At 53.0% G+C, this 26,571-nt stretch overlaps 1 protein-coding gene across 1 annotated transcript; it reads right to left on the bottom strand.

The window, feature by feature from the left end:
- Nucleotides 1–1,325: 1,325 nt before the first annotated feature.
- ONECUT1 (one cut homeobox 1) lies at nt 1,326–25,111 on the bottom strand. The gene is made up of 2 exons (XM_054837441.1): nt 23,705–25,111; nt 1,326–9,190 (listed from the first exon to the last, which is right to left on the bottom strand). Exons 1-2 carry the CDS (start codon nt 24,783–24,785, stop codon nt 8,898–8,900), a joined length of 1,374 nt encoding a protein of 457 aa, XP_054693416.1. The 5' UTR covers nt 24,786–25,111; the 3' UTR covers nt 1,326–8,897.
- Between the last annotated feature and the right edge of the window lie 1,460 nt (nt 25,112–26,571).

Below are 26,571 nucleotides of genomic sequence, written 5' to 3'. Positions count from 1 at the left end.
GCCCGTTGTCCTCCCCTGGTCTGTGGGATGAGAACCTTGGAGACGGTACCCACAGCTGCCTGTTGGACTTCAATTTGTGTGGCATCTCCAGATTATTTTTTCTAGAAGAAGCGTTTTGCTGTGTCTTTGGAGGTGTTTTTCTCTTCCGGGTGAGGGTGCTGTGCAGGGCAGGGTATGCTGGAGCCCCCACTTTGCACCAGAGGACATTTCTGGCTTCCCATCTCCCCTTTGCGCTTGCCCTGGATGTGGGTTGCTGGTGATGCTTCGGTTTCTGGCGCGGTCTTGGGATACCAAGCCCAAGGGGAGCTCTCCGAAGGGATGCGCTCAGTGCCTCTCTCGGCTCAGCAGTAAAAAGAAATTGCACATCAGGGCACAGGCTGCAGGCGCTTCCAGAGATAAAATATTGTCAGTAGAGTCCAGACCATCCATCAGAATAAATGTAGCTGATGCTGTGATTTATGGGACAAAGATGAAGGTTTAATCCTCCTCTCAGCAGCGCAACCCGATTTGCCACAAAACCCTGTTAAATTTTGTGGCACACGCTTCATCACTTCATTAGGAGATAGAGAGAAAATGGTTCAATGCATTGCTGAATCTTTTACGGCCGGGGACTCTCCTCCCACCACTCCTGAGTGATGGGTAATCTCTCTGATCAGATCCCCGGGAAAAGACCCCGTGGGATTACAGAGCGCGGAGGCATTAACAACAGTGACAGGGAAGGAATACAATATCCCTTTAAACAATTAAATATTGATCCTGCGGGCCTGAGGTGGACTCCATCACACAAAAGGAAACACCTCTGTGAATTAGTTTGGTGACATCCATACCCTTAGACGATACAAAGGAAACCAAGATTATTTGCTTCGCTTATTTTCTTAATGTTTTTCCCCTCAATTAGAGAAATGTATCTGGTATGAACCGCACTTGCCTTTCAGACACTCAGCACCCGCTTCCCCTGGAGCCCACCCTGCTGGGCACCGCGGTGGGAGCGGGGATGGGGGGCCCGGGGGGCCGCAGGTGGGCGTGGGGGTGTTTGCTGGGGGCGGGGGGCTGCAGTCTTCAGCACGGATGGAGGGAAGAAGACACAGCGCCATGAGGCCCGAGGTGCCATTTCGCGTGTCACCCCCCATGGATGTCCCTCCCGTGACACAGCGAACGCTGCCCGTCCCCTGGGAGAGCTGGGGCTGCCCCACGGGGCTCACCTGCTCCCCTCCGCTCAGCCTGGTGCCTTGTGGCTGCCCGTGGAGACACAAAAGAAGGCAAGAAATGTCTAAATTTAAAGTGCTGGAAAATCCAACCTTTTATTTACTACATTTTTGTGACTACATAAACGCTGAAACATTGTAACACTGAAAAGCATGATGACATCATCACTTGCTTTTTTTTCTTTTTTTTTCTTTTTCTTTTTTTTTTTTTTTGCTTAGCAAACACAGCAGATGATATTGCACGGCATAAAGTGAGAACAGTAGCAAAGCTTAAAAAAAGTAACTTAAGGAAATCTTAACGCAGTACAGGAGATACTCATAACCAAACCAGAATAATGCCTAGCGCATTACACTTGTTGTCGCTACACACAAAAATACAGAAGAAGAAGCGCTTGACTAAGAGAGAGATTGAGGAAATATTAGCAATCAACCGTAATTAGGTACAATAATCACTTAGTCTGAAATGCAGATGCAACGCATAAACTACTACTGCTTCCTAATGGGCAAACTAAAAATGACAGCAAAGTTGTCTTTTATCAAAATCTTCGCTTTGTTTTCTTTTTTTTTGTCTTTTTTGTCTTTTTTTTTCTTTTTTTTCTTTTTTTTTGTTTTGCTTTGTTTTGTTTCATTGCTCTGGAAGAACTCCCTCTCGCTCTCGGAAGATTTCCTACCTCTACGGACCTGGCCCTGTGATTGTCTCTGGCGCCCTCTTTGCGCGGCGGCGGCTGGAGCTGGGGGGGGCCGGGCCCGGCTGGCCCAGGCTCGGCTTAGCTGGGACTGGACTGCGGGCAGGGGGTTATGAAGACAACTACCAAAGCAAGTAAAAGACAATGCTTTAACGTTTGTTTTCAGTTAACACTGTTGTTGGGTTCAGACTGCAAAACTAACGCGGTTCCACAGTGAGGATGCGATAAATGCAGAACGGACGGTGAGAAATCAAACTACCGGCAGAGGAAAAGAAACCGTGACTTCTAAGTACAGTTCTGGCCAGCGCTCGATGGCTCCTGCTGGATTCATAGACTAATACTTTGTGTCCCCCCTCCACGTGAAACGTAACTCATTGCACGGCGTCAGTTTACATATTAAAAGCAGACATTTAGCCAATGCTTACCAACAGACCATTTAATGATCCTGCATTTCAGAGCGTCTTTATTGCCCCATTTCAATACTTGAAGTATAAAAATGTACCTAGAAAGTGTAACTTCTGACCAAAAGCTCAAACCCTGCCCTTGTCCTTCCCGCCCTCGACCCCTCCGCTATCCCCCCAAAGGAAAACAAGGTACACCTGGAGCTCAGCTACTCTGCGGGGAAAGGAAATATTTACAGCCATTACAAACCGTGTCGGTACACAACATTTAGTTGAAACAGAACCTAGTCTTTACGCAAAATAAAATACAGGCGAGTGGCATCCTATTTTCTGTGCCGTGATGCCATCATCAGCTTTGCAGAATTGTCATTGTCATTACTCTCTTTTTTGCTTTTCGACTCAAAACTGCTTTTTCCTCCCCAGAGCCGGAGGGGGGCCGGGGGCAGGCGCAGCGCCCGGTCTCCTCGGAGGGATGCCGCACGGGTCCCTCCCTGCCCGGCCGCAGCCGGGGCACTGCGGTTCTGCCACGGTGCCTGGGCCCGGCCGCAGCTGGGGGGGCACTTGGCTGCGCCTTGCAGAGCCCGTCCCGTCCCCCGGCTGGAGAGCGGGTGACACGGCGGTGGCCCACGGGCGGCCCGAGCCCTCCAGCGCTCTCCAAGCCGGGTCGCCCGCACCGCCCCCCGCCGCCCTCACAGCCCCCCGCCACCCTCCAGCCGTCCCCTGCTTGTCCCGGGGGGCAGGACCCCCCCGCGGGTCCCTGGGGGGCTGGCGAAGGCCTTTCCGTGAGCAAGGTTTCCAAATTCAAGTTAGCTTTTCTCCCAAGGCTTACGCCCGCTACTTGCGCTACCCGTGCGAATGGAGAAGGAAAAGAAAAACTCAGCAAAGTCTCTCACAAATGCCAGTGCTTTTCAACATTAAACGACTTTTAAATTCTTTGGATGTGCGGGTCTCACCCACAAAGCAACCTTTCTAGAAAAAGACAAATAAATTAAAGGAAAAACACACTAATAATGCCTTTCTGCTTTCTAAGTGACAAAAGTACTACCTTGAAACACTCATTTTGGCATGTACAAGTTGGGGGGAAGGGAGGCCCGGGGGGATAACCTGGCAGTGTTTGTAACACGGGTGGAAGTGCATGCCAAGACAAGGCTGAAGATACACCCTGCAGTCAAGAGAAGCACTCTCCTTCAGTTCATCTCGGCATCAAGAATGAAAAGATTGTAACATAAAGCTTTGGCCATTTTTGAATCTACTATATACAATTTTTTTTTTTTAAACTACATAGTCATAAATTAAAGCAGTGATTAAATAAGCGTATACAAAATGTAATTAAATTAAAAATCACAGCACATTATAGAGAAAAAATAGGAACCATTTATCACAGCAGAGAATATTTTTTTTTTACCCTGTGAAAAGAACATCGACTAGCAAACACAAAGCATCCTAGTTGAAACAAAAGAAATCAAAGCCATGTTTCCCTTTCTTGCATTAATTGCAAACAGCGATCTTTACCCACTTTGAAACATTCCCAGGAATAAGATCTTCCTTGAGTATAACAGGGAAGTTCTGCCAAAAAAAAAAAAAAGGAAAAAAAGAAGAAACCCAAACCCAAACCAAATCATATAAAAGGAATATACAAACAAAACAACCCCTACAAAATAAATAAGAATTATAAAGCTTTTTTTAAGTAACCTTAACAATTATCAAACTAGTAAGTTCTGCCTTATCACATAGACTCTCTATACAACATAACCCTAAAGATTTATTACTATGAGGTATTTGGAGGAATTGGTAAAAGCGATGCACGGCCTGTCTGGGCTGAGGGACTCAAGCTGCTCTGGGGGAAAGAAGAGGGAACCTTTGGTTTGTCAGCAAGAAAGTGGAAAAAAACATTTTCCTTTGGTATCAAAGAAAGTTTCATTGCATGGTTGCACGGCAAAAAGCACCACGGTGAAGAATTATTCCTTTTTTTCATTAGTGGCCTTTCTAACAGGCTGAGGTATTCAAAGAGTATAAGGTGAGAGATAAAGAGGTCAACAGCGGTTTAACACTTTGGTTCAAGCAAGGCACTCGTCCTATGAGTTTACAAAGTTTGCAACATGTTTGCCTAGAGCTTTATCAGTATTATTAGTAGTAGTAGTATCCTTATCATCAGTAGTAGCAGTTGTAGCAAGAGAAGTATTCGTAAGGTTATTAGCATTATCATTAAGAATGAAGACAAGGTTACACACTGAGTGAAGGTGAGGAAGGGGGATCGGGGGGACGGGGGCAAGGAGGAGGATGAGTTCCCTTTCCAGACCGAGGCCGTGCATGAAAAATCTTTGGTATTCTTTGGTATCATCAACGTGATTAAAATCACCAATGGAAATCGAGTGAGGTAGCGTCTTTGGTTCACACTATAAATAGTAGATCTTTACACACTTTTTTTTTCTTTTTTTTTCTTTTTTTTTTTTTTTAACACGTGGAAGTAGCTATTCCTTACCTTTTGTTTCTTTGTCTTTAGCAAATAGTTACCAAATGTATTGTAAAGCTAACCACACCACAATAATAAACCAGGAGGCTAAGCAGTCTCAAAATTAGCCCCTGGGCCTTTGAATGCACCCAAACGCAGCGAGATAGAAAAGGGTAAGTGCTTTCTCTTTGTTTGCTAAATGCATAGTTTTCATCCTTATGTACAAAGGAGGAGGAAGAGGAGGAGGATAGGAGGAAGAGTAGTAGAAAGAAGGACCGTTTTGGGGGGTAAAAACGTCTCATTTATGACTCAGGTGAGGAGAGGTGTCCTAAGACTCTTTGGTATAAGCTCAGTGGTGTTTCCGAGCCCCCCCGGCAGCGCCCGCCGCCACCGCGGCCTGATCCCGAAATCCCTCTCAGGAGAAGAGCGGTGCCCACGGGCAGCCCTGGGGCTGGTCCCGTGCGGGACACCAGGGCACCCCCGGCCGCTTGGGAATTTGCCTCTGGCACGGGTCGGAGCAGGAGCAAATTCTCAAGTGAAAGCAAGGCCCAGTGCTGGCTCGCTTGCTCTTGTTGGGTTTGCGTTACCTGAGTAAGGAGAGGAGGCTGAGGCCCCTGGAAAGCAACGCGGGGGCTGACGTAGCGGTGCGGGTCGGTCTGAATTTTACTTTTTTTTTACTTTTTTTTTTTTTCCTGGAAAGATAATAATGCCATTTACAATGGGGATGGATGCGGACAGTTCACCTCTTGGCCAGCCTCCCCCCGTGGGTCACTGCGGTCAGGTTCGGAAGCAGCCTACGAGCCCAACGCGCGTTCCTGATGCCCTCTCGCCCGTGGAGCTGCCTTTGGCTGAAGCCCCATCTCCCGATGCTCCCAAATTGTTTCAGGGTCTGCTCCCTCTCCTAACCCTTCCTGGCAGATTTTTAGGTCCCTCTGTGGAATTTGAAACTAATTTCCGTTTTGTCAGGAATGAAGTGAACCGAAAGACTAACACTAACAGGACAGAGACAGGCTCTCCTGTCTAATGGTAAGCGCAGCATTAGAAAAAAGCTCCCCTTTAAGGATGCCCTGCTAAGGAACAGCGGCGATCCGAGCCAGGGAGCACCAGGTAACCTGTCCATGCTTCAGTCGGTGCGGCCAGGCAGTCTGCTCAGAGGTAAAACTGCTCTACGGGTAGAATGAGCAGTTCCATAGTTATTTGCTTCATGTTTCGAAAGGAACCAAAGAAAAGTGTGGTCTTTGCCTATTCAGAGTATGAGGCGCATATTGCTTATGGGAAGAGTGGTTTTGTTCCTAATGGCTTATAAAGAACCAAAAGGTTTATATATACTTAAACAGACATGTTAAAAAAAACAAAAGAAAACCCAAAACACTTCAAATCTCTAACTTGTGCATCAGTTTGAGTGTGTGTGGATGCATATGTGCTCATGTATACGTACATACACCCCCACCAAAATGTGTGTGCGTGTACATATACACAGACCGATTCAGGGGCTTGCGGGTGTGTGTATCAGAGATCCTGACATTGCATATTGGGTGCAAATTTAATGCTGGTATGAAAGTTCTCTTTGGTTTCAGCAAGTAGTCTCTAAAGACAATACAATGGAAATACTAAAAAATGCGGCAATGTACTTTGAATTTCCCTGCATTTTTAAATTCTCAAGTTTTAAATAAATAAGGCTTTCTTTTCTAAACTATAGGTACGTTACAAAGCAGTGTTTTGCTGGAAAAAACTAAAACGTTAGTTATCGCTGTCCTTTATTAACCTTACACTAACGAGACTGCATTCATAAGATGCTTTACACGTGAGCTTATTAATGTTTCCATGTCAATTATGTCTCTGTGGGGATGGAACACTTTAAAAGAAAGCTCGCTAAAATTTAAGGTAAGCTAGAGACTCAGAAAACTCATGGATTAGCTTACGTTTTCATAGATAATTGCTTTGTCAGTCTTAAAGTGGGTTTAACGTAGGAAAATGTGGAGAAATATTTGGTGCCAAAAATCTTGGGTTTCTTTGACTTTGTTTTAATAACGAGATATTTCAGCTGAATTCTAAACACTTACTGGAAATTAACTGTATACCCTGAACCCTGACTAGACCCTGTCCTCTTGGGAACTAATACCAAGTTGCTTAACTTTGGTGTCGCTAATATTCTGAGTGGCCTTCATCCCAAAAAAAGGTATCTGCTATCGTTGATGGCGGTTGGATTCTAGTTTACCTTGAATTTTCCTTTCTCTTTTTTTTAAAAAAGGGTGTAAGTAAGATTACCTATTGCTAATCCTTGCATTGGGCCTATACCTGCATATTTGGTTACTCTGGAATTTAGTATACCTAGTAGAATTACTACAGTAATTTGAAACACTGGTTAGAAATCTAACAGGCACATGTATGGTTTTTAAAGCCTATTTTGCCCTTACACTAAAATTCAATATGCAGATGTTGCACGCTTTTCTTTTGAATTTTATCAGAGTAGGAACGGGATGATTTCTTTTCTATGGGTCTGTTAGCAACAGAGCATTTAAAGCTTTTCAGCTACAAACTTTAAACTATTTCATGCATTATCCTGATTAATAGATGAGCAAGAAAGAATGCACGGGACAAAAGCTCAGCCTGCTACGCACAGATACGCTGCCACGAAACGTCAGGCTGTATCTCGGTGTCATGGGTATTTTGCTGTTGACTTCAGAGGCACCAGGATCTGGCCTTCCAAAAGCCCTACCAGAGCTCCTGTCGGAGCTCTTCCCACCAACGTTAACTGATGTTGCACCGCCGTTTGCAACAGGAAAAGACCACGAGCCTTCAAAGCTACTGCTATTCCTTTGCCTGGTAAAGTCAACAGGTAAAAAAAGCTCACTAATGTCAATGAGTATTGATCAGATGCTGAGCCCTGTGGTTTTACATTTCACAATTCTTTTCATTTTTGCATACCAAACGCCTCAGGTCTCCAGTTTGCAGGCTAGATGGCAGAGCTGAGCTACCTTTATATGCAGCGCGGCTTGCAAAGAGCGCTGTTCAACGGGCTGCCAGCAAGATCAGCCTGGGAGAGTGTAACAAGGGGGTGCGCGCACGATAGCTGCCGCGCTATCTTACACGCAGCTGTAACAGCCCCTTTTTTTGCTCCCGTTGAAGTCAGCGACAAAAAGGCTGACTGGCTTCAATGGAAGCAGCATCCCAGTCCCGGCACCTGTGCTCACACAGGGGCTGCGGTCTCCTCGGGTGACATTCTTTCTTGCCAATCATGGAAAGAAACAATAATGTGGTTTGACTAATTGCAAGTAACAGTCTTGATTACAAGTTTTATGTGTTATACAGTTAGATTAGTTTATACCTATAACTCTACATAGTATTTTGTGTAAAAATAGCTTTGGAATATTAAAATCATTGCAATAAAATACCTGCAATATAATTATTAAATGTGTTCTTTGGTAGCTAGTCGATTTTTTTTTTTTATGGATGGAATAGTTTTCCTTTTTTAAATCTGAACATTCCTTAACAAACAAAGAGAATGCACTGGTTTAGGTACCATTCAAAATTTCTTTGCCTAGTTTGAACTTGTTTCCCGGCATCACACCGGTTAAGTTCAAACCAAGAAACAGCAAAAATCACACTACCGTTCAAATGGATTCAGACGACTCCACGCTTTGCCGGTCGTGCCATGGCACAACCCTCTCTGAAGACCAGCCCTGACTAAGTCCCTAACCACCGGCGTGTACGCAGTATGGATACACTCTACACCTTCATGGCAATCGCTGTGGAAATGAAGAGCCGTATCTGACGAGATGTCCGTTCAATGACAAGAAATCACTATGCTCCAAACCACTAAACAGCCACGTACGGTGAAGATGATCATGGGCGAAGGTGTAAGACCAGTGGTCTCTTTCTCTTCTCTTTGCGTTCTGTTTCATTCCCTCCATTTCGCTTTCTTCTTCCTCTCTATTTTTTGCAAGTCGTCGTCCTACTAAAGTGTGTGTCTTAGAACAAAGTCATAATGCAGGTGAAATAAGTCTTTGGTTTCTTTGGACTTATAAATAACATTTTTTTTTCAAATAGTTCTAAGTATAAACCTGCTATCTTGAGGTCCTGGTCTGTCTTTATTTATTTATTTATTTATTTTTAAAGCTTTTCCACCGAGGTTTAGTTCGTGGTTATTCCTTCATGCTTTGGTACAAGTGCTTGATGAAGAAGATGAGTTGCCTGAATTGGAGCTGCCCTCGTCTTGCCACTTATCCAGACTCCTCCTCCGTGCATTCATGAAAAAGTTGCTGACGGTGCTCAGCTCCAACCCGAGCTGCTGGGAAATGGTGATTTGTAATTCTTTGGACGGACGCTTATTTTCCTTGAATATTGCATGTAGAGTTCGACGCTGGACATCCGTGAAGACCAACCGAGGCTTTTTGGGTGTATTCCCTCTATCCTTCCCGTGCTCTTGTTCTTTCCTCTTGCACGCTGCAAGAAAGGGGAGGGTGGTTAGAGAGGGCTGGCAGAGGAGTCCACGGGAACGCAGTACAGGACAAACTGGGGAAAAGGGACCCTTCATTTCAGCTTCCAAATTTGGAAAGGATGTGCGACACGTCAATTTAATTTTTTAACTTATTCCAGACTATAAAATTACAAGGAATAGAAATTAGAAAATACCTTTATCATTGTCTGTTAAAACTCAGCAAATGTTATTACTGAGAGTTTACACTTTGCTGAGAATTTAACTAAGTAATATCCCTATGAGGTACAGCGGAAATGCACTGAGCTCTAAAGTCAGCCTTGCCCACCTTTTTTACCTTCATCATTTGTTATCAGTTCATTTCTGCAGCTTTTCATCGGCTGAGAAATAAGGAATTGGGATAAACCAGGATGCTGCTACAGTCTTGCTAATTATGTATTCTGAACAAAATAAACCATGTTTTGACATGCAGAACAATGGTATAGTAAATCTTCTTTATAGAATTTCACCTCATTTCATCTATCATCCCTGCTTTCCCCTTCAGAACGTTATTTTGCTCTGCATTATTAAAGGGCACTTGCAATTTGAAATCTGCCTTGCAGATCACCTGCCAGGCAGGATCCGACAGGGCTGGGAGAGCGGCTCCCGGATCCCCCGGCAGCCTTTGACTGTCTGCCAGCTCATCTTTGTCAGCATTTCGCTAGGATAAATGGTTTCCTTGGGAGGACAGATTGCTCTGTCTCACTTTCAAAAGAGTCTGAAGTTGTCTGTTTCCCCTTTATTCTCTAGCAAGGTCCTTTAATGGCAATTTAGAGATGTATTTCTGAAGGTAATAAGGATGTTCTGTCTCTGTGCCTGTCTAGTCCTGATTTCTGTGGAGATCGGTGCTGATTATATGAAGAATTTTGTGCAGCGTCTCCACCTGTTCCACGGTTATTGGAACAAAAACAGCAAATTACTTTACAAAGGTCCTTCCTACATCTTTTATTGCCACCGAGAGCCAGCCTTGGCACGAGGGTTTAATTGCTCGAGGGAGGTATAAAAATAGTCATCCACCTTTCGTACTTAGAGAAATAGCAACGGCACAGACGGGACAGCGAAATTCAGGGGACACGAAGGCACCTTCTGCTGGCCCAGGCCCGCAGGGACCACGACACCGGCGTCTCAGCCCCCTCTGAGGAGAAGCTTTTGAAGAGCTCCCTAACAATATGTATTCCAGCTACACATTCTTTCATAAGCAATGACACATCGATCAAACGGACTGGGATGCCAAACTCGTTATCTTCTACAGTTATTTTTATCTGAAAACCTTTGAAGAGCCCTTTGAAGTTACATCCTGACCTCTAAAACGCTGTGGAGCTTCTAGGCTGAAAACCAGGTTTTCTCATGCAAGCAAGCCCCCACTGAAGTCAAGCTGGAGAATTCACCGTGGGGATCAGTGCCTACTGAAATAATTCTGCAACCCCATTGAAAGCAAACATTGATAACGCAGCGCTAAAAATACTTTTGCAAGAATAGCCTGTTATTTACTGACAAATATCAGGAATCAAGAGCAAAGAAGATATCAACAGAATCTCAATTTTTTATACACGTCTAACCCTTTGACAACCAGCGTGAAAGCAGCCGCCAAAGCTCGGCTCTGTAACGTCCTCAGTCTCCAGCTCTGACTCTGTCCCCGCTAACGGGCAGAGGAGGAGACAAACCAAACTCAGATAATGTTTGTCGTGCCTAACACCTCATTTCTGCTCACGCTGCTGTGCACCTTCTGTTTTCAAAGGCTACACAAATCTCAGCTTTCACATAGACACACTGTCCAGATGATTGTTTGTCACAAAATCCCAGCTACACAAACGGAGCGGTCCAGGCCAGCACTGTGCAATGCCTCGGCAGGAATCGTCACATCACCAGTGACAGTCACAGCAGCAGATGATACAAAGCTAGTTCAATTAGCAGTGTAAACCTCTGGGGATTCAATCACAACTAGTACATGAGTTCTCTGAAATCATCGAGAGTAACAAAACAACAACCGTGTATTGCGAAACTAACTTGCTTAACATGTTGTTTCCTGAGCTTGTGCTCATGTCCTGAAATTTAATATTCCTGAATAATTATTTGCTTGGAGAATGTCCCAAGAGTTACAACGTGCCTTGTGCCTGAACTTCAGTTGTATCAGAGACCTCATAATTACTGCTAGTAACGTCACAGGGGTAAGAAAAAGGCGCTCATCACTGGAGGGAAAAAATAACTTCTACCCAGTCTACGATACAAATAAGCCAATTTCAGTATTTTGCAAATAAAACTTAATTTCAGTCATGCCCATCAGAAACCAAGTGTGAGGTTCCCATGCTGTTCCCTGGAGAAGCTGGGAGCCATCCCTTCCTCCTGCAGACCAGTGTGGATTTTAGTTTTTAACAAACTGTCATGCAGGGTTGTTGGTTTCCTAAGGCTTGGTCCACACCTAGTGGGAAGAGGTGAAGATACGCTCTAGTTTAGCCTATGAAATGAGATAGATCTTGTCCTCATGTCCAAGTTGGAGTTCTTCTCCTTTGAATGAAGGACTAATTACATATAGGCTCAGAGAAAGCGAGATACTGACTCAGTTGCAATTTGGGACCTTACTGAGACATGGAAGACTCACACACAAGAGGTTCAGTCCTGGTGGAACACGGCACAGCCTCAGCACTGAACCCAAGGCATCCGCTGCCCCAGCAGAGCAGCCCAGCCGAGCCGAGCTTTGGTCCCGGCTCGTCCTGCGTGCCCGGTGCCCGCTGAGCGGCACACTGGCCCTGGCTCTGCCCAGCACTGCTCACAGAGCCTTCTTCCACCTGGGGGAGACCAGGAACACCTTCAAACTCCGCATCATTTTCAGGCAATGCAAAAGCTGTTTCCTTTTCGGCTCTGCTCCTGTTAGCGTTCACCAGAGGCAAATTGAGGGCAAAAACTTTCCAATGTGCTTAATTGTTCAAAGAGCCCTTGCAGACGGTACTGCCAGGCCTCGGGTTGTGAGCAGCCAGGGTGGATACCACCTTTCATCTTCTGCCTTGTCCAGACTCAGGAATATTAATAGCACTTAAAAATAAATAATGGTGATAATGAAAAACCGTAATAGGGTTTCCTTACAATCGTTTTCCCTGCACTGGAGCCAATCAATTTTAATAATAAATTGTAGCTTCCAGCTTGCCAGAGAACAAATGTACACCACGGGATAAAATCTGCTCCATCGTGAGAGTCTATCCAGAGCAGGCACAGAGCCGGGGAGGCTCACGCCGCAGGCGCTGACAAATTGGGGCCATGCAGCCCGGTGACAGCAGCCTGCGCTCAGCCCAGGTCACGCTCAGACAAAGCTACGCCTGCCTGGGCCAGGTCCACCCCCAACGCCGGCAAGGCTGTCCGCTGAAGTCAGAGGCTCCTGAGACACCAGCTGAAACCCTGTTTTGGAAAAACGCCTGAGCCTGTCTTCAAAACTGTTTATCACACATCTATATGAGGATTTTATTTTACATAGCAGAAGATAGTAACAGTAATTTGCACTGACATGGTTGCCATGCCCCTGCCCATGACCACTGTGAGCGGACAGAAGCTGAACGCAGGTGCTTTGTGGGGTGCTGTGCTCACCAGAAATGCACACCTCTCCCTTGGCACACTGGCTCGCACACCGCCCTTGCACGCTGCCCTCGCTCCCCTGTGCGGCCAGATGTGCTCTTTGTCTCTGGGCTGCCCCGGCTGAGTGATGATGCTCCTTGCGATGCCTTGTGAAAAAACCTTATAAAGTCTAATTAAGAAGAAAGCAAAGCAGAGGATAAAGAAAGAGTCACTGTGACTCTGGCAACACACGTGCAGATATGACAATGTAATATCATCAGCGCCAGAAGGAGCCTTATAAATCCGCTGCTGAACTCTGGCCTCTTCCAGTCACTTCCATCTTCCTCTGCCCTGAGCAACAGATATTTTTGACACTTGCAATTCTCCTGATACAGTCCATCAATCTATTTTTGGCTCCCTTTGTTCCTTCTAAGTCGCCCGAGGGATTTGGCTGAGTTAACTTGCCAAACCTTGTAAGGTCTGTACATCTCACTGAGGCCCGGTTGCCTGTGTGTGGTGCAGACCCGGGGTCTCGCCGCTGCAGCTGCACCATCTACCGCCGCTGTCCTGCAGCGCCCAGCTACCCTGGCAGCACGTGCAGCACGGCGGGATCAGCCCTGCTCTGCCAGAGGTGTGAGCAGCATCATGTCCCCCGTGAAAACGCGCTAATTGCATCTTCAGGTTGAGATAGCACAGAGGATATTTTGCCCACCTGTGATGTGAACTACACCGTTCTGTCAGTCTAAAAGTCAAGATTACAGTAAGCTCAGGTGTTAACCCTGACACTTGATCTAGTCTTTCATTCCTAGAGAGTGGATTTCTTTTTAAAATCTAAGGAAAAAAACCCTGATTATCATAAATCAATTTTCAGGAGCACTTGGTGCATACACATGTGCCTGGTTGTACCTGGCAAACACGGATTTTCCTTTCTAAAAACCAGAAGCAAAGAATGAAACCGGTAATAGTCTAGTCTCAAGAAACCTCCTCTCTGCTGGTTTGTTTGGGGCACATAATAAAATACCATCACAAGTTCTGCTGGCTGCTTTTCTGGAAAATTGGCACCGGAGTGGGGGGAACAACAACAGAAAATCCTACTTGGGCAAACCCCGTCCCAAGCCCTGTGGCTAGCTGTGAAGGCAGAGGACCACGCTCAGCGCAAGAGGCATTGCTCGGCTGGTGGTCCCCCTCGCTGCCATCACTGAGCGTGTGCTCTCAGATCCAGCATGGAAAAGTGGGAGATGCTGAGGAAGAAGAAGGTGGATTTAGGGGGTTTCAGACCTGGCACCACATGCCCTTACACGCACACCGCCAGGCTGAGGCAGCGGCCACGTGCTCCAAAGGGTCACACAGCTCACCAGCTGCCAGCAGCAGCTCCCGTAGCTCCGGCGGAGGCACGCACAACGGCCACGACCGGGTTTTTCACTGCACAAAGTGGCTGGAAAGGGCGGAGGGACACAGGGCAGCAGGAGGGGAGCATGGCTGCCCGGGTGCACCGCAACAGCACGGCATTCCAGCTCCTCTGGGAAGGGAAGTGTACAGTCCCACCAGTGCCTTGGCATGAGTCTTCTCACCTCGTGGAGGAGGAAGCCAAGGCACACAGTGGGTCTCCACTTACAGGGAGCCCTTTTTCCTTCTGTTTGTACCCAGAGCGGGGCCAGGCCAGCAAGGGGAGGCACACTCACGATAACATCTCCAGCCATGCTGAATTTAGAGCCTGGTTGACACAGAGAGGAGACCGTGTGCTGGCCACCAGCGATGGGATACAAGGCCTTTCACCCTGAGGCAACTGGTCACATTTCCAGCTCTGACCCGGGTCGCTGCTGACCACATGCCATTATTACATGATGGCCATCGAGTGCCCTGTACGAGATGAAGCAGTGGTCTTGGTTCAGCTCCCCATGAGCAGGTTCACACTGTACTAATTTCCATCACATTTGACACATTATTTGACACCAATTAGCACCATGGCTAGAAGGTTGAGTCGGATGCTACAGACAGGGGGAGTCTGTAGGAACCCATTTTGTACCCAAAGTGTTCATTTTGGGGAGCAAAGAGGTTTGGTGATCTCTCAGGTCTGTGGGCTAACAGGACCTCAGCTCTGTCTTGCCTGAGGAGGCACTTTCTGGTTGTTTCACATCAGAAGGTAAACTCAGCACTGAACTCTGGGGGCTTCACTATGACTCTCACTCAAATGGTTTAGTTTTCAGGAGAGTCTCACCCTTACTATTCATGAGCATTGTATTTGTTTCAGACAGGTAGGAGAAAAAAAAAAAAACAAGCCCAACAACTGCTTTATGCTTCTCTCAAAGACTCCAGTGCAAGATTCCCAGACAGCAATGAGGAGTTTACAAGCCAACAGCTTCGTTACTGTTGGTTCAGAGCAGTCACCCTTCCCATGAGTGGGAAATGATGCAGCCCAGCTCAAAGAAGTGCCAGCAAAAGCCCTGCATTTCTGCATCTGCAATAGGAGACAGAAGAGATATATTTTAGATTGATTTGAGAAAGTTCTCAAAAGTTGTGTGATCATCTTTTCCTCCTCCTCTTGCAAAGCCTAGTCTTCTAGCTATCCCAACCTCCTGTGTACAGGACGTGTCTTAGTGACATAAAAATCCCTTTTAGAATTCTGACCTTACATCTATTTTCTAATCTCTGTTGTGTCAGGTCTATAAAGGCTGGGATCTGCCTCAGCTATAGTCTGAATTGCGCCCACTAAGTCCCTGGGAATCTCCTTCTAAAGCATCTGCTTCTAGTTTTGAAACATCGCCAAATATCCAATAACATTTTCAGAGAGTGAAAACTCTTCACTGGTACAAGATAGAGAATACGCTGGAGGATATCTTCTGAAGGAGGCTCCAACTTCGGGTGGGAAAGGCAGCAGGGTTTCCAGAGGAGTTGAAACTGCTTAAGCACTTTGGCCGTCAGATAGTCCTAATCACGCTGATTGCAACAGCTCAGTGGAAGCGAGTAGCCAAAAGTTTATGGTAAAATCATGGTGATGATAATACATAATAAAGTGTGATAAGCTCCATCCTTATCATGTGAACAACACCTCTGGAGCATGCAGAGAGACACACAGATGATAGATCTTTCCTAATTGTCAAAACCTTCATATTTGTGGGAACAGGAGAACAACATAAGGGGCCGGTAAGACGCATCCTCCCTGCAGGCAGACTTCAGCTCATGAACTAAAAGCAAGCAAATCTCTTTGGCCTGGATGAATAACCACAGCTGCTGTGTGCCATTCACTCTAAGACATCGCCATTTGGTGGTCCCCTGCACTGCCCCATCCTGCTCGTCACTGCCCTGGGGCCTTCGAAGGGGCCTGGGAGACAGGATCTCTTGGGAAAGGTGTTGCCTGAGACAGAGCCTCTGCACGGCCATGTGCTCCCGCTGTGGCAGTTAGCGGACAGCATCGATGCCACAAGGAATGTTCCCAAAAGCTTCAACCCATAACATGAAAAGAGATAAAAATATGTTCCTGTATGGGAAGCTCACAGAATGACGTCGGCCTGCCAACATACAGATCCCAGCTGAGACTGAACGGTAAACACCTCACTCCTGTGCACTGTATTAAAATGAGTGACCTTAATTTGCTGCCCCGGAATCATAAAGTGAATCCGACTAAGGAGCACTGACTCAACAGTTTGGGATTCTGGGGTTTACACAAACTTACAGTGTTGATGGACCTGTAACCACTTGAGTGAGCTGACATCACCATTACAGAATAAGTTGCTAAGTGGATCAATCAGGGGAAAGCACCCGATTTTCCTGCGATATCATCTAAAGTAAATGCAAAATTTCTTGATCTGGGTCTTTAGTTAACCATATTACTGTGACAAATATTTCTTTGTCTAGCATAAGTAATTAGAATTTAATCACTTTAACTGCATCTTAATTACCCTAAATGAATTGAAAAGACATTTAATAGCAAAGATTAAATTGCCTTAATGAACGATTTTTGCGACTACATCAATATTTTAATCGCGTTAGCCCTTCCCGGCGCCCGCCTCCCCGCCCCGCAGCGGCGCAGGCAGCCCCCGGCCCCTGGGTGGCGCCCGCTCCCCGCCGCTGCCGCTGCCCGGCATGGGGGGCGCGCACCGCACCGCACCGCACCGCTCCGCCCGGTCGGGGAGTGCCGGCCGCTCCGCATCGCCCAGCCGGGGCGCACCGGCCGCTCCACTCCGCACCGCGCCGCTCCGCACCCCACCCCACACCGCGCAGCCGGGCAGCGCTGCCCGCTCCGCACCTGCCCGCTCCGCACCTGCCTGCTCCTCGCTCCGCTCCTCGCTCCGCTTCGCACCGCGCCGCGCCGCCAGGGAGCCGCTGCTCCGCCCCGCACCTCCCCCGGGGAGCGGTGGCCGCTCCGCCCGGCCCCGCCCCGCGCTTCCCGCCGCCGGAGAGCACCGGCAGCCCCGCCCCGCCCGGTCCCGCTCGCTCCTGCGCGGGTTTACAGGGCACATATTGCTGCGGAAACACATGGGCCTGCCTGCCCTGGACTGCGATAGAGCTTCGCACCTGCACGCTGTTCCTAAGGACCTACCTGCCCGTTCCCGCTTCCCCTACTCCAATTTTTAAGCCCCCAGTCATTTCCGACAATATATTCAAAATAGCGAGATATGTCTCAAATGAACGAGAAATACGGCAGTGATGACATAAAGAAGTTCCTCCGTTTTGGGGGGCATTATGGCAGCAGTGTGGCAGCCTGCCTCTGCGGGGGGAGGGCTGCGGACCTGCGGGAAATCTGCCTGCACTGATTGCACCCATTGCCTGTGGGGAACTTCCTACCGACACAGCTAGGATGCCATGTACGCAATGTATTGCTGTACCTTAAAAATATCCATAACCCTAGAGCAGGTTCACTGCAGCAGCTTCTGCACCCAAGTCGCTAAGGAAGAGGCCCCCGCGTCATCTCATTTAATACTTTCAGCTGTTTGAAGTAGCAGCATTTCTAATAGTCCACCGGAAAATGCTCGCACACACCAACGCTGACATTACACAATCTGCAGCAGCTTGTGATGCTGCTTGCACACCTGCAAAACAGCAATCCATCGCGTTTTAATTGCCATTTGGGCTGTACATAAAATGTTACCACTGAGACTTCCTATCGCCCTAAAATTGGAAAAAATCAAAACTACTGTTGAGCTAATAAATTGTCCCTATAAATTACTCCTTCAGCATCATAAAACTGACTTCCTCTTAAGCAAAATGGTTCAAGTAAGCTGCATTTCCGAAGAAAGTCAGTAAGTATCGGTCACTTCTCTGTCAGTATATGATTTATCCAGATAGATTTATATTTTAAATGCGAATAAAGATTTATCGATTTGATCATGGAAGTACCCGACATGATGCCATGCTAGGTCCCTGCTCGGTCCTCAGGAAAAGCTGCCCTCGATGCCTGTAGTCTTCAGGTTAAAGTCACCAGCATTTCAGAAAAGCTCCTGCGCTTAGAGTCACCCTAGGTCTCCCTCGAAACGAACTTGTTCCTTGTGTGGAGGTTATGGGGATCCTCCTGCTACACAGAGTAACATGAGCTTTGCTTTAGTGCCGGTACATGCAAACACAGGCACCGATGCATTCCTGGCCATTTTCAGATAATTTTGTCTCAATCTAACCATCACGTTACTTTCCGGCTGTGCAAAGAGCAGCTCGCACACGCCAGCACCCCGTTGCAGCCCCGGCAGCGCCCGGGCTCCCCACCGGTGGCACCTGCGGCGAGCACAGTCCCGGTGCCACGCACCTCTCCTCTCGTCCTGGGGCATCTCGACCCCTCCGGCTGGCGGGGCAGGGTCACGCAGTGACAGTGCTATGCGGAGCTCGCTTCCCCTCGGGCCACGCGAGAGTGGGAATGCATCCATCCACAAACCGCGTCCACTCGGGGCAGCCCGAGCACACAGCCGCGGGCAGGTGGAGGCGCAGCCCGGCCCGGCCCGCCCCGCGGCAGCGCGGCCCTAATTGCGGGCTGCCGTTACGCATAATCGATGCGGCGCTGCTCCCCATCGGAGCTGGCAGCCGTGGGGCGGCTCGGGAAATCCCTGCGGCCGGGCTCCGGGCGGCCTCGTCCCCGAAACGGGAGGGCTGGCTTCGCCGCGGGGCTCCCGCGGGAGCGGGGCCGTGCCGGGCCGGCGGTAGCTGTCCGCGGTGCTGAAGCCGCGCGGCCCGCGCTCGCCCCTCGGTTCCCGGGGTACCACCGGACGGAGACAGCCCGGGCACCGGCGCAGGGCACCCCGCCACGATGCACCCCGGCCCGCAGCGCTCGCCGGAGCTGTCGCCTCCCGGCCCGGGGGACCCGCCGCCTCCCGGTTCAGGCGGGGTGCCCGGGCCGGCTCCCGCCCGCCGGCGGTCAGTAGATGGCGCAGAGCCCCCGGGAACCGAGGGGCGACGTGCGAGGGCTGCAGGCGGCTCGGTGGCCCTGGCCGGTGGGGGCGGGCAGACGGGGCGGGCAAGGCCGCCATCGCGCCCACAGCCCGGTCGTGCGGAGCCCGGGGCGGCCCCGGCGGTGCCCGCGGTCGAGAGCGGCCCCGTTTTGAGGCTATTTCATCCAAACGGCAGCGAGGGTGGGAGCGGGGCACGGCCCCCCCCGACGCCTCCCCGCCACGCGGCGGCTAATGAAAGCAAACAAACAAATAAAGACGGGCCGAGCCGTGGTGCCGGGGGCGCCGCGGGGACGGGCCCGGTCCGGTGCGAAGGAACGCGGCTCTCCGCCGCCCGGCCCCGCTCCTCCGCCTCCCGCTGGGCAAACATTAACGAAGGGCAAACGCGGCTGTGTGCGAGAGGCTGTAAATCAATCCCGCCGCAAGGACACGGCCGGCAAACAAGCGCGGCTCCCAGCGCCTGCCCGGCTGCGCACCGAGCGCTGCAGCGGGGTACGATCGCGCCGGGGGCGGGCTGGGGGCTGCTCTCCCGCCTTCCGGTCCTACCGGGCCGGGACACCTTGCCTCGGCCCCAGCACCGCGCCTGCAGTCGCGGAACGGCCGCTGTCCGCGTCCGCGGTGCGCGGAGCCAGGCCCCTGCCCGTGCCAGCAGCGTCCGGGCGGCCCGCAGGGCGGGGAGCGGCAGGGCCTCTCCCCGGTGTCGGCGGTGAAGCCCCCGGTCGATGCCCTCCGCCTCCCTGATGCAAATGCGTTTATGCAAAGTCCCCGCCGGGTAAATATTAAACAGGCCCTAATGAGGCAATCGGGGCCGGGGAGCTGCTGGGGCCGGGGCGGCATCGACCTTCCCCAGCGCACGCTGGGGCGGCCGGCGGAGCGAGAGGTGCAAACGGCGTTCATTAGATTTCATATTTAATGTGGAAAACGCTCTGATTACAGTATCGATTTCTTAACAGTTAATTCGGCGAGCATTTCTCGCCGGCTTCCCAAGGCTTCAGCTTAGCCGGGATTCACTTTGGGAGGGAGAAAGAAAAAGAGGAGGGGGGGAAAAAAGATGCAACTATCAAAAATAACAGGTCGCAGGCAAATATCGAGTAGCTCTGGAAGGAAGGGCCATCCGCCCCACGCGAGCCCCGTGGGCGACCGCAGTTCTCCCACGGCCCCCGCTCCCCTCGCCCGGCTCCCGCCGCCCCGGGACGGGCTCGGGAAACCCGATGGGGAAGCCGCCGAAAGCGGGGGGGGGGGGGAGGGGTCTTCGGGACGAGCTCGCTCGGAGAGTGCACCCGGGCAAACCGGACCCCCTCCTGCAGTAGATTCAAAGGGGCCTGTGGGGTCCCTTGTACCCCCGTCGCCCGCTCCCGAAACGTTTCTTTGCAGCGTTTCTCCCTCGGGCTCTTCCCTCCCGCCCCGGCAGGCAGCCTGTGCGGGGCCGGCAACCGGCCCTTGGGCAGCTGTGTTTGTAACAACGAATGGCTCGAAGCAGATTATTTTTTCCTGAACAAGACGAGTCGGGCTTTGCCTTCTTTATCTGCTCCTGTTCCTCCCCCCGCCTCCCCCTCCCCCGTAAGAAAATAACCTGAAATAAATTCACCCTTAAATCCCAGCTGGCTGCAGAAGGGATGTACATTTTCTTTGAATTGTATTTGTTTTTTCGGTATCCCTTCACTGCCCTTCCAAATGTCTATAAAGGCGGGGGGAGGGAGGGAAGACTAACTAACGGAGAAACGGCCAAAGAGATAAATATTCAGTGATAGAGGGGGAGCGAGAGGGGGACAAAGGAAAGGGAACAGAGAGGAGAAGGAAGACGGGATGAATAAGATGGAGGCTGGAAGAGGTCAGCTTTGCAATTAGCAGCTCTGCTTACATTTCAAGAGACAGCCCAGGAAGTGTCAAGACCTCAATCCTGCTTCCATGTAACTACCAATTTTTCCTCTATTTGTCGGAGCTTCTGTAATCTGGGAGGTAGGAATCCCCCAGGGATGGCTGGAAGGGGCAAATACTCAAGATAAAGTGCTGGGCGAGCCCGTGAGGCCTAAAATAAGCAGGCTCCATCCCCCTCACCGCCTCCCGGCCTCTGCCTGCAGGAAATCAGAAAGGGAAGAAATGAAGATGGCGAGGACTCCGCTCTGGGTATTTATCTACCTGATAATTCTCTAAACGCCTGGGAGTGAGTTATAATTTGGACGTGAAATGTAATTTGCGTCGGCTGGAGTAATTTATGATATTTTGAATTGATGTTCATACATCAATATCAATCGGGGCAGATTTTTACCACTTAGTAAGATCATCACACATATAAAACCTGCACAAAATAAAATCGATAGTTTATGCATTTACAGCGGATTGCCTGCAGCGCAAGACGGGCAGCGCGCAGGGGCGCGCAGCGCGGCGCTGCCTGCGCGGGGCGGGGCCGGGGGGGGGGGCTCCTGAGGCCGCCCCCATTGGCTGGGACGCAGCGCTATGCAAATGACCACGTGCTGCGGGGTGCCGGCGCCCAGGTGGGGCAGCGCCGGGCGAAGCCCCCTGCAACGCGGGGGAGCCCTGCGGGGCCCCGCTGGTGCCTGCGCTGCCCGGCCCGGCTGCGGGGGACGCGGGGGATCTCGGGCGGGGTAGCCCTCTCCGAGGCCCCCTCGCCTCCCCGGCCTGCGAGCCTAGTTTCGCCCCGGGGAGGCCGTTTCTGTAAGGTGCCAGCTTTCGGGTTTCATCGGAAAGGGAAGGCGGAATAATGAGGCTTTGTCTCTCTAACGGGATTACCGGGATCCGTTTATGCGAGGGCAGCGCGGGGGTGGCTGGAGGAAGGGGCGGTTTCGGGGCAGAGGCGAACAATGGGTCCCTCCGGACCCGGCAGCTGGGCAGAGCGCGGCCGTCCCGCGGCAGAAAGCGGCCGCGCCGCGGGGAGCTGCCGCCTCCCTCCTGCCTGGCCCCGCAGTCGGGGCTGGCAGAGCTTCCCGGCCGGCAGCGCCAGGGAGGGGATGCCAGCAGACTCCGAAGCGAGGGGTTGTTTCCAGTATCGATCTATGCAAATGAGCGGAGATTCAGGTCGACCGAATTGTCGTAAAAATACGCTCCAAATCGAAGAAACTTCGCCTTAGCAATCATTACGGGGGTATTGGAAACACAAACTCCATCCTCCTCTCCTGGGTAGCACCAGCAAGACGAGGGTTTTCTCCTGATGGGGCGGTTGTTGAGGAAGGGAAGGCGGAAAGGTCATTTTCTGAGCGCTCAGACCTTTGAAACTGACTCCGCAGGAGTGGAAGCCAAAGAGAGCAACGTCCTCCCACCGGCGTGCACCGCAGGGCCAGCTACGGGAGGGAGGGAGATCCTGCTACGGGCCCTTCCTAGCACCGCTTTAGGCTTCAGAAACGAGGCGGTCGGCTGGAACCAGGCAAGGAGCGCGGCGGTGGCCCGGCCGGGTCCCCGCGCGGGCGGGAAACGGTTCCCGGTTCCCAGTTCCCACCGTCGTGGTAGTCGAAAGCGCAGGACCATTTCATTTGTGCATTTGAAAGGAGAAAGATTTGGCCCTTCCCTTATTTTTGTCTGTGAAACGGATCAGTGACCCCGGCTCCGACTCGGATTGACTGTCTCGCGTTCTCCAGGGACAAATTAATGGAGACCTATCACTTAATTAACAAACCCTCACTCACGGCATATTAAACCCGCGCTCTGCGCTGGGAGCACAGGCTGGCGGGTTTGGGGAGGCGGCAGAGGAGAACAGGTACCGAACGGGACGGAAATCTCCGAGCAAACAATACGGGAGCCTCGACACAGGCTGCGTCTCTCATGCAGAAGCATCCACGCGAAATTCAAACTCCACGGCCTAATGATAATTACAACCAGTTTTCAAAAAAAAAAAAATCTAACGATTTCAGCCCGCAGCATTTCTCAGCCACCACTCACACGCCAGGCTCGTATCCTTTGGGGGAAAACCCCTGTCCCAGCACACCTAACCCGACCCGAGCGGGACGTGGAGCTAACACCGGCCCGAGCCCCGCCGGCTCTGCGACCGGAGCCCGCCGTCCCCGGGGCCGCCGCCACCAGCACAAAGCAGACGCACCGACTCCTCTCGGCGGCGCATTACCGGGGCTCCCCGCGCCCCGTCTGTGGCTCGTACCGGGCAGCACCGCACGGCCGGGCCCGGTACTGCCCCGGTCGTTCAGACCGCCGCCAGTTAAAGCATTTCCGCCTCGTCCTGCCCGGGCAGGGCAGCGCGGGAGCCGGTCGGTGCGGGCGTCGGCGGCGCCCCGTTACCGGGCACGCTGGGCGCCGTCCCGCCGGCCACGGTCGAGCCCGGCGGGTGCGCCCCGCCCGGGATAACGGGGAAAGCCGGGACGCCGCAGTGCGCAGCCCGAGCCCCGGCTTGGCTTTGTCTGGCAGCCGGCAGCGCGGCGCAGAGGAGCCGGACGGTGCCGGTGCGCGGAGCCGGGATAGGGAACGGGGAAAGGAAAGAAACGGAGCGGCGGAGAGGGGGCCGGGGCTGCTCTTCAGGGGCAGGCAGGGACCGGGGCGGCCTGCCCAGGCCCGGGGCCCCAGCCCCGCCGCCGCCGTGCCCCGACCGCCCCGCAGCGGGCTCACCTGCCAGCCGCAGAGCAGACATCCGCTGAAACTCCGGCTCCTGGAGCCACTTCCACATCCTGCGGAAGGTCTCCCGGCCGGATTTGAGCTTGCTCCAGGGCTTGGGGTTCCTCAGCAGGTCTGAGAGGGTCCCTTGAGACCGGCACAGCACCCTCTGGGCGAAGATAGCCTGGGGGATGCTGTACCGTTTGAGCTCGGTGGTGATCCTCTGAGCTACTTCTTTGGTATTGATTTCTTCCATTTGCCCTGAATTACTTCCACTGTTGACCTGCGAACCAGTTACAGAAGGGTTTTGCTCCCTGGCAGAGCCCAGAATCTGCCCGTGGCTCTGGGCATTCAAGTGGGCATGGGGGTGGTGTGGGATCCCGTTGATAGGCACCATGCCAGCGGAGGTGGGGGTGAGGTGTTGGTCGCCATGCCTGGCTAACATGGCAGGGTGGTGGGCTTCAAATCCGTTTGGGGTGAGCATTTTCTCGGCGGGCATGGTGGCACTGGGGTGAGCGTAGTGGGGCAGCCCTTGCTGGGAGTTGTGGATGCTACCCAGGCCCGATCCAGACAACGGAGAGAGGCTTTGCCCCATGCCGGTAACATCCTTATGGTAGGGGGTGTAGAGATTGTTCATAGACGCCAGACCCCTCTCGTCCCGCATGAGCGTGAAGCTGCCGCTCACATTGCCCGGTATCCGCTGGTGGGGGTGGTGGTGGTGGTGATGGTGGTGGTGGTGGTGAGGGAACTTGTCCGAGACCGTCGAGATGGGAGGTAGAGGCTGCAGAGGGGTTAACGTGGTGTAGGTACTGCTCATGCTCATGCCGGGGGGTGTCTCGCAGGCCATGGTCATGGTGGGGTGCAGGGGGCCCGTCAGCGCGTGGTCGGGCGGCCGGTGGTGGTGGTGGTAGTCGCCGCCGTCGAGGATGGACGCCATGCCCATGGAGCGCGGGTGGGCCGGCAGGTGGCTGCCACGGTGGGCCACCGCGCTCCGGTGGTGGGGGCTGCCGCTCATCAGGTCGGCGGCGGCGGGCACCGGCTCATGGCTCACCCCGTGCAGATCGCCGATGTTCTCCATCGCCAGCTGCGCGTTCATCGTCGGCCGTGCGGGCGGCCGGACCGCACATCTATCTGGTGGGCGGCGGGGCGTCCCGGAGCTCTTCGCGGCGGCCGCGGGCCGGTTCCTCCCGCGGGCCGGCGGCGGCGGGCGGGCGGGCGCTGTGGGCTGGTGGCGGTGCTGCTGCTGCCGGTCTGGTGGCTTTTCCTTTTTTTTTTTTTTTTGGTAATTTATTTATTTGTTTGGATTTTTTTCTGTTGCTGGATGACGCCGCCGGGTCGGTTCTATGGCCCCCGCTCCCTCAGGCCAGGCTCCGCAGCCGCGGCGGGTGTCTGGCCGCGTCCCTCGCCATCTCTAGCCATGGCTCTCACTGCGCTCCGCCGTTTGGACACCGCTCCGCTGCTGCAGCGGCGCGGCCGGAGGACCGGCGCATGCGCGCGGCGCCCCCGCCCGCACCGCCCCCGCCCCCCGTGACGTCACCGCCCCTATTAAGGAGGCGAGCCCCGCGCGGCCGCGTCCAGAGTCAGTGCTGTAGCGCTGTCCCGCGCCGTTGCCGCCGCCCCGGCCCCTAGCGCCCCCCTCCCCGCCGGGCACAAAGGGCCGGCCTCGTCCCCCCCCCCTTCCTGCACCCCGCCTCCGCCGGGCGGGCGGCTCCCGGGTATTAGGGCCGCCCGCTCCGCCCCTTCGGTGACTCCGCGTTTTCCGTGAGCGCGGAGCCTCCTCGCCCTCACTTCACCGGGAGCTTCCGGGGCTGAGACCGCCCTGCCCCGGGGCGTCCGTGGGCCGTACCCGCCGTGCACTCCCGCACCCCCCCCCGTCGTGTCCCGCAGCCGCCGCCCCCCCCCACACGCCCGCCGGCCCGGGCATCGCTCCCCTGCGCTGCCCTACCGGGACACTTCCCGTTACCTGGCCTGGGGATGGGCGCCGGGAGCCCCGCGGCGCTGCGTCCCGGGCCCAGCCGGGGTCTCCCCTGCGCCTCAGCTCTCGCCCACCCCCCTCCCCGAAGCTCTTGTGTCCCGTCCCCCCCTCCCGAGATCCCCCTGAGTCCAACCAGGCAATGCGATGGGGAGGGATCCCCCTCCCGCCCCCGCCGCGGACCCCGAGTGGCCCGGGGGCCGTGCCAGGCAGTGCGAGGCGAGCATATGTCCCCAGGCGCCCAGCAGCCGGACGTGCCGCTGGTTTTCTTTTATTTTTTCCCCCAAAAGAAAGAAAAGGAGGAGGAGAAAGAAAAAGCGAGCCCACCCGCCAACCCCCCTCGTTAGCTAAGGTGCCTTTATGCTGGAAGAAAGGGCAGATGTGCCTATTGTTCGCCCATTAACAATAACGAACCACGCCGGGCAGAGTGCAGCGTGTGCGCGGCGCCGAGCGGCGGGAGGGACGGGGCGGGCCGAGGCGCGCCGCGGGAGAGCCGCGGGGCCGCAGCCGGGAGGCACCGGGCCGGCAGCGCACAAAGGCCGCCCCGCCTCACGCCCCGGCCACCGCCGCTTCCCCCCGCTTCGCCGTCGGGGCCCGCGGGAGCTCTCGGGCACCCCGCGGAGCAGCCTGGCCCCTTCGCTCCGGCGAGGCCAGCAAATAGGTCCCCGCCGCAGTGGAGCTCACCCCAGGAGCCGGGTGTCTTTTCCACGCAGAGGGGGGACAGGGCTGGAGCATCCGCCCCGGCAAAGCCCCCGCCGGCGGGATGAGGAGCGAGGGCACGCCGCCTCGCTCCGCAGCTCCCCGGCGTGATTCGTGCAGAGGTCGGTAACGGGGGGCAGTCACCCTCCCTTCGCCCTGCCAAAGGCTTCAGACCGCAGGAACAGAGATTGGGGCCGGTCCCAGGGCAAGA

This window comes from Grus americana, chromosome 10 (assembly GCF_028858705.1).
Source record: "Grus americana isolate bGruAme1 chromosome 10, bGruAme1.mat, whole genome shotgun sequence".
Lineage (NCBI taxonomy): Eukaryota > Metazoa > Chordata > Aves > Gruiformes > Gruidae > Grus > Grus americana.
The sequence above is the reverse complement of the archived record's forward strand: the minus strand, read 5'-3'. Positions and strand labels throughout refer to the sequence as shown.

What these genes read in the sequence shown, in the direction of transcription:
- ONECUT1 (XM_054837441.1), bottom strand. Translation starts at nt 24,785, where the DNA reads ATGAACGCGCAGCTGGCGATGGAGAACATCGGCGATCTGCACGGGGTG. An exon ending in GTCTGCTCTGCGGCTGGCAG is followed by an intron (nt 9,191 to 23,704) that starts GTGAGCCCGCTG and finishes CCTTTCTTGCAG; the next exon opens with CGTGCAAGAGGAAAGAACAA.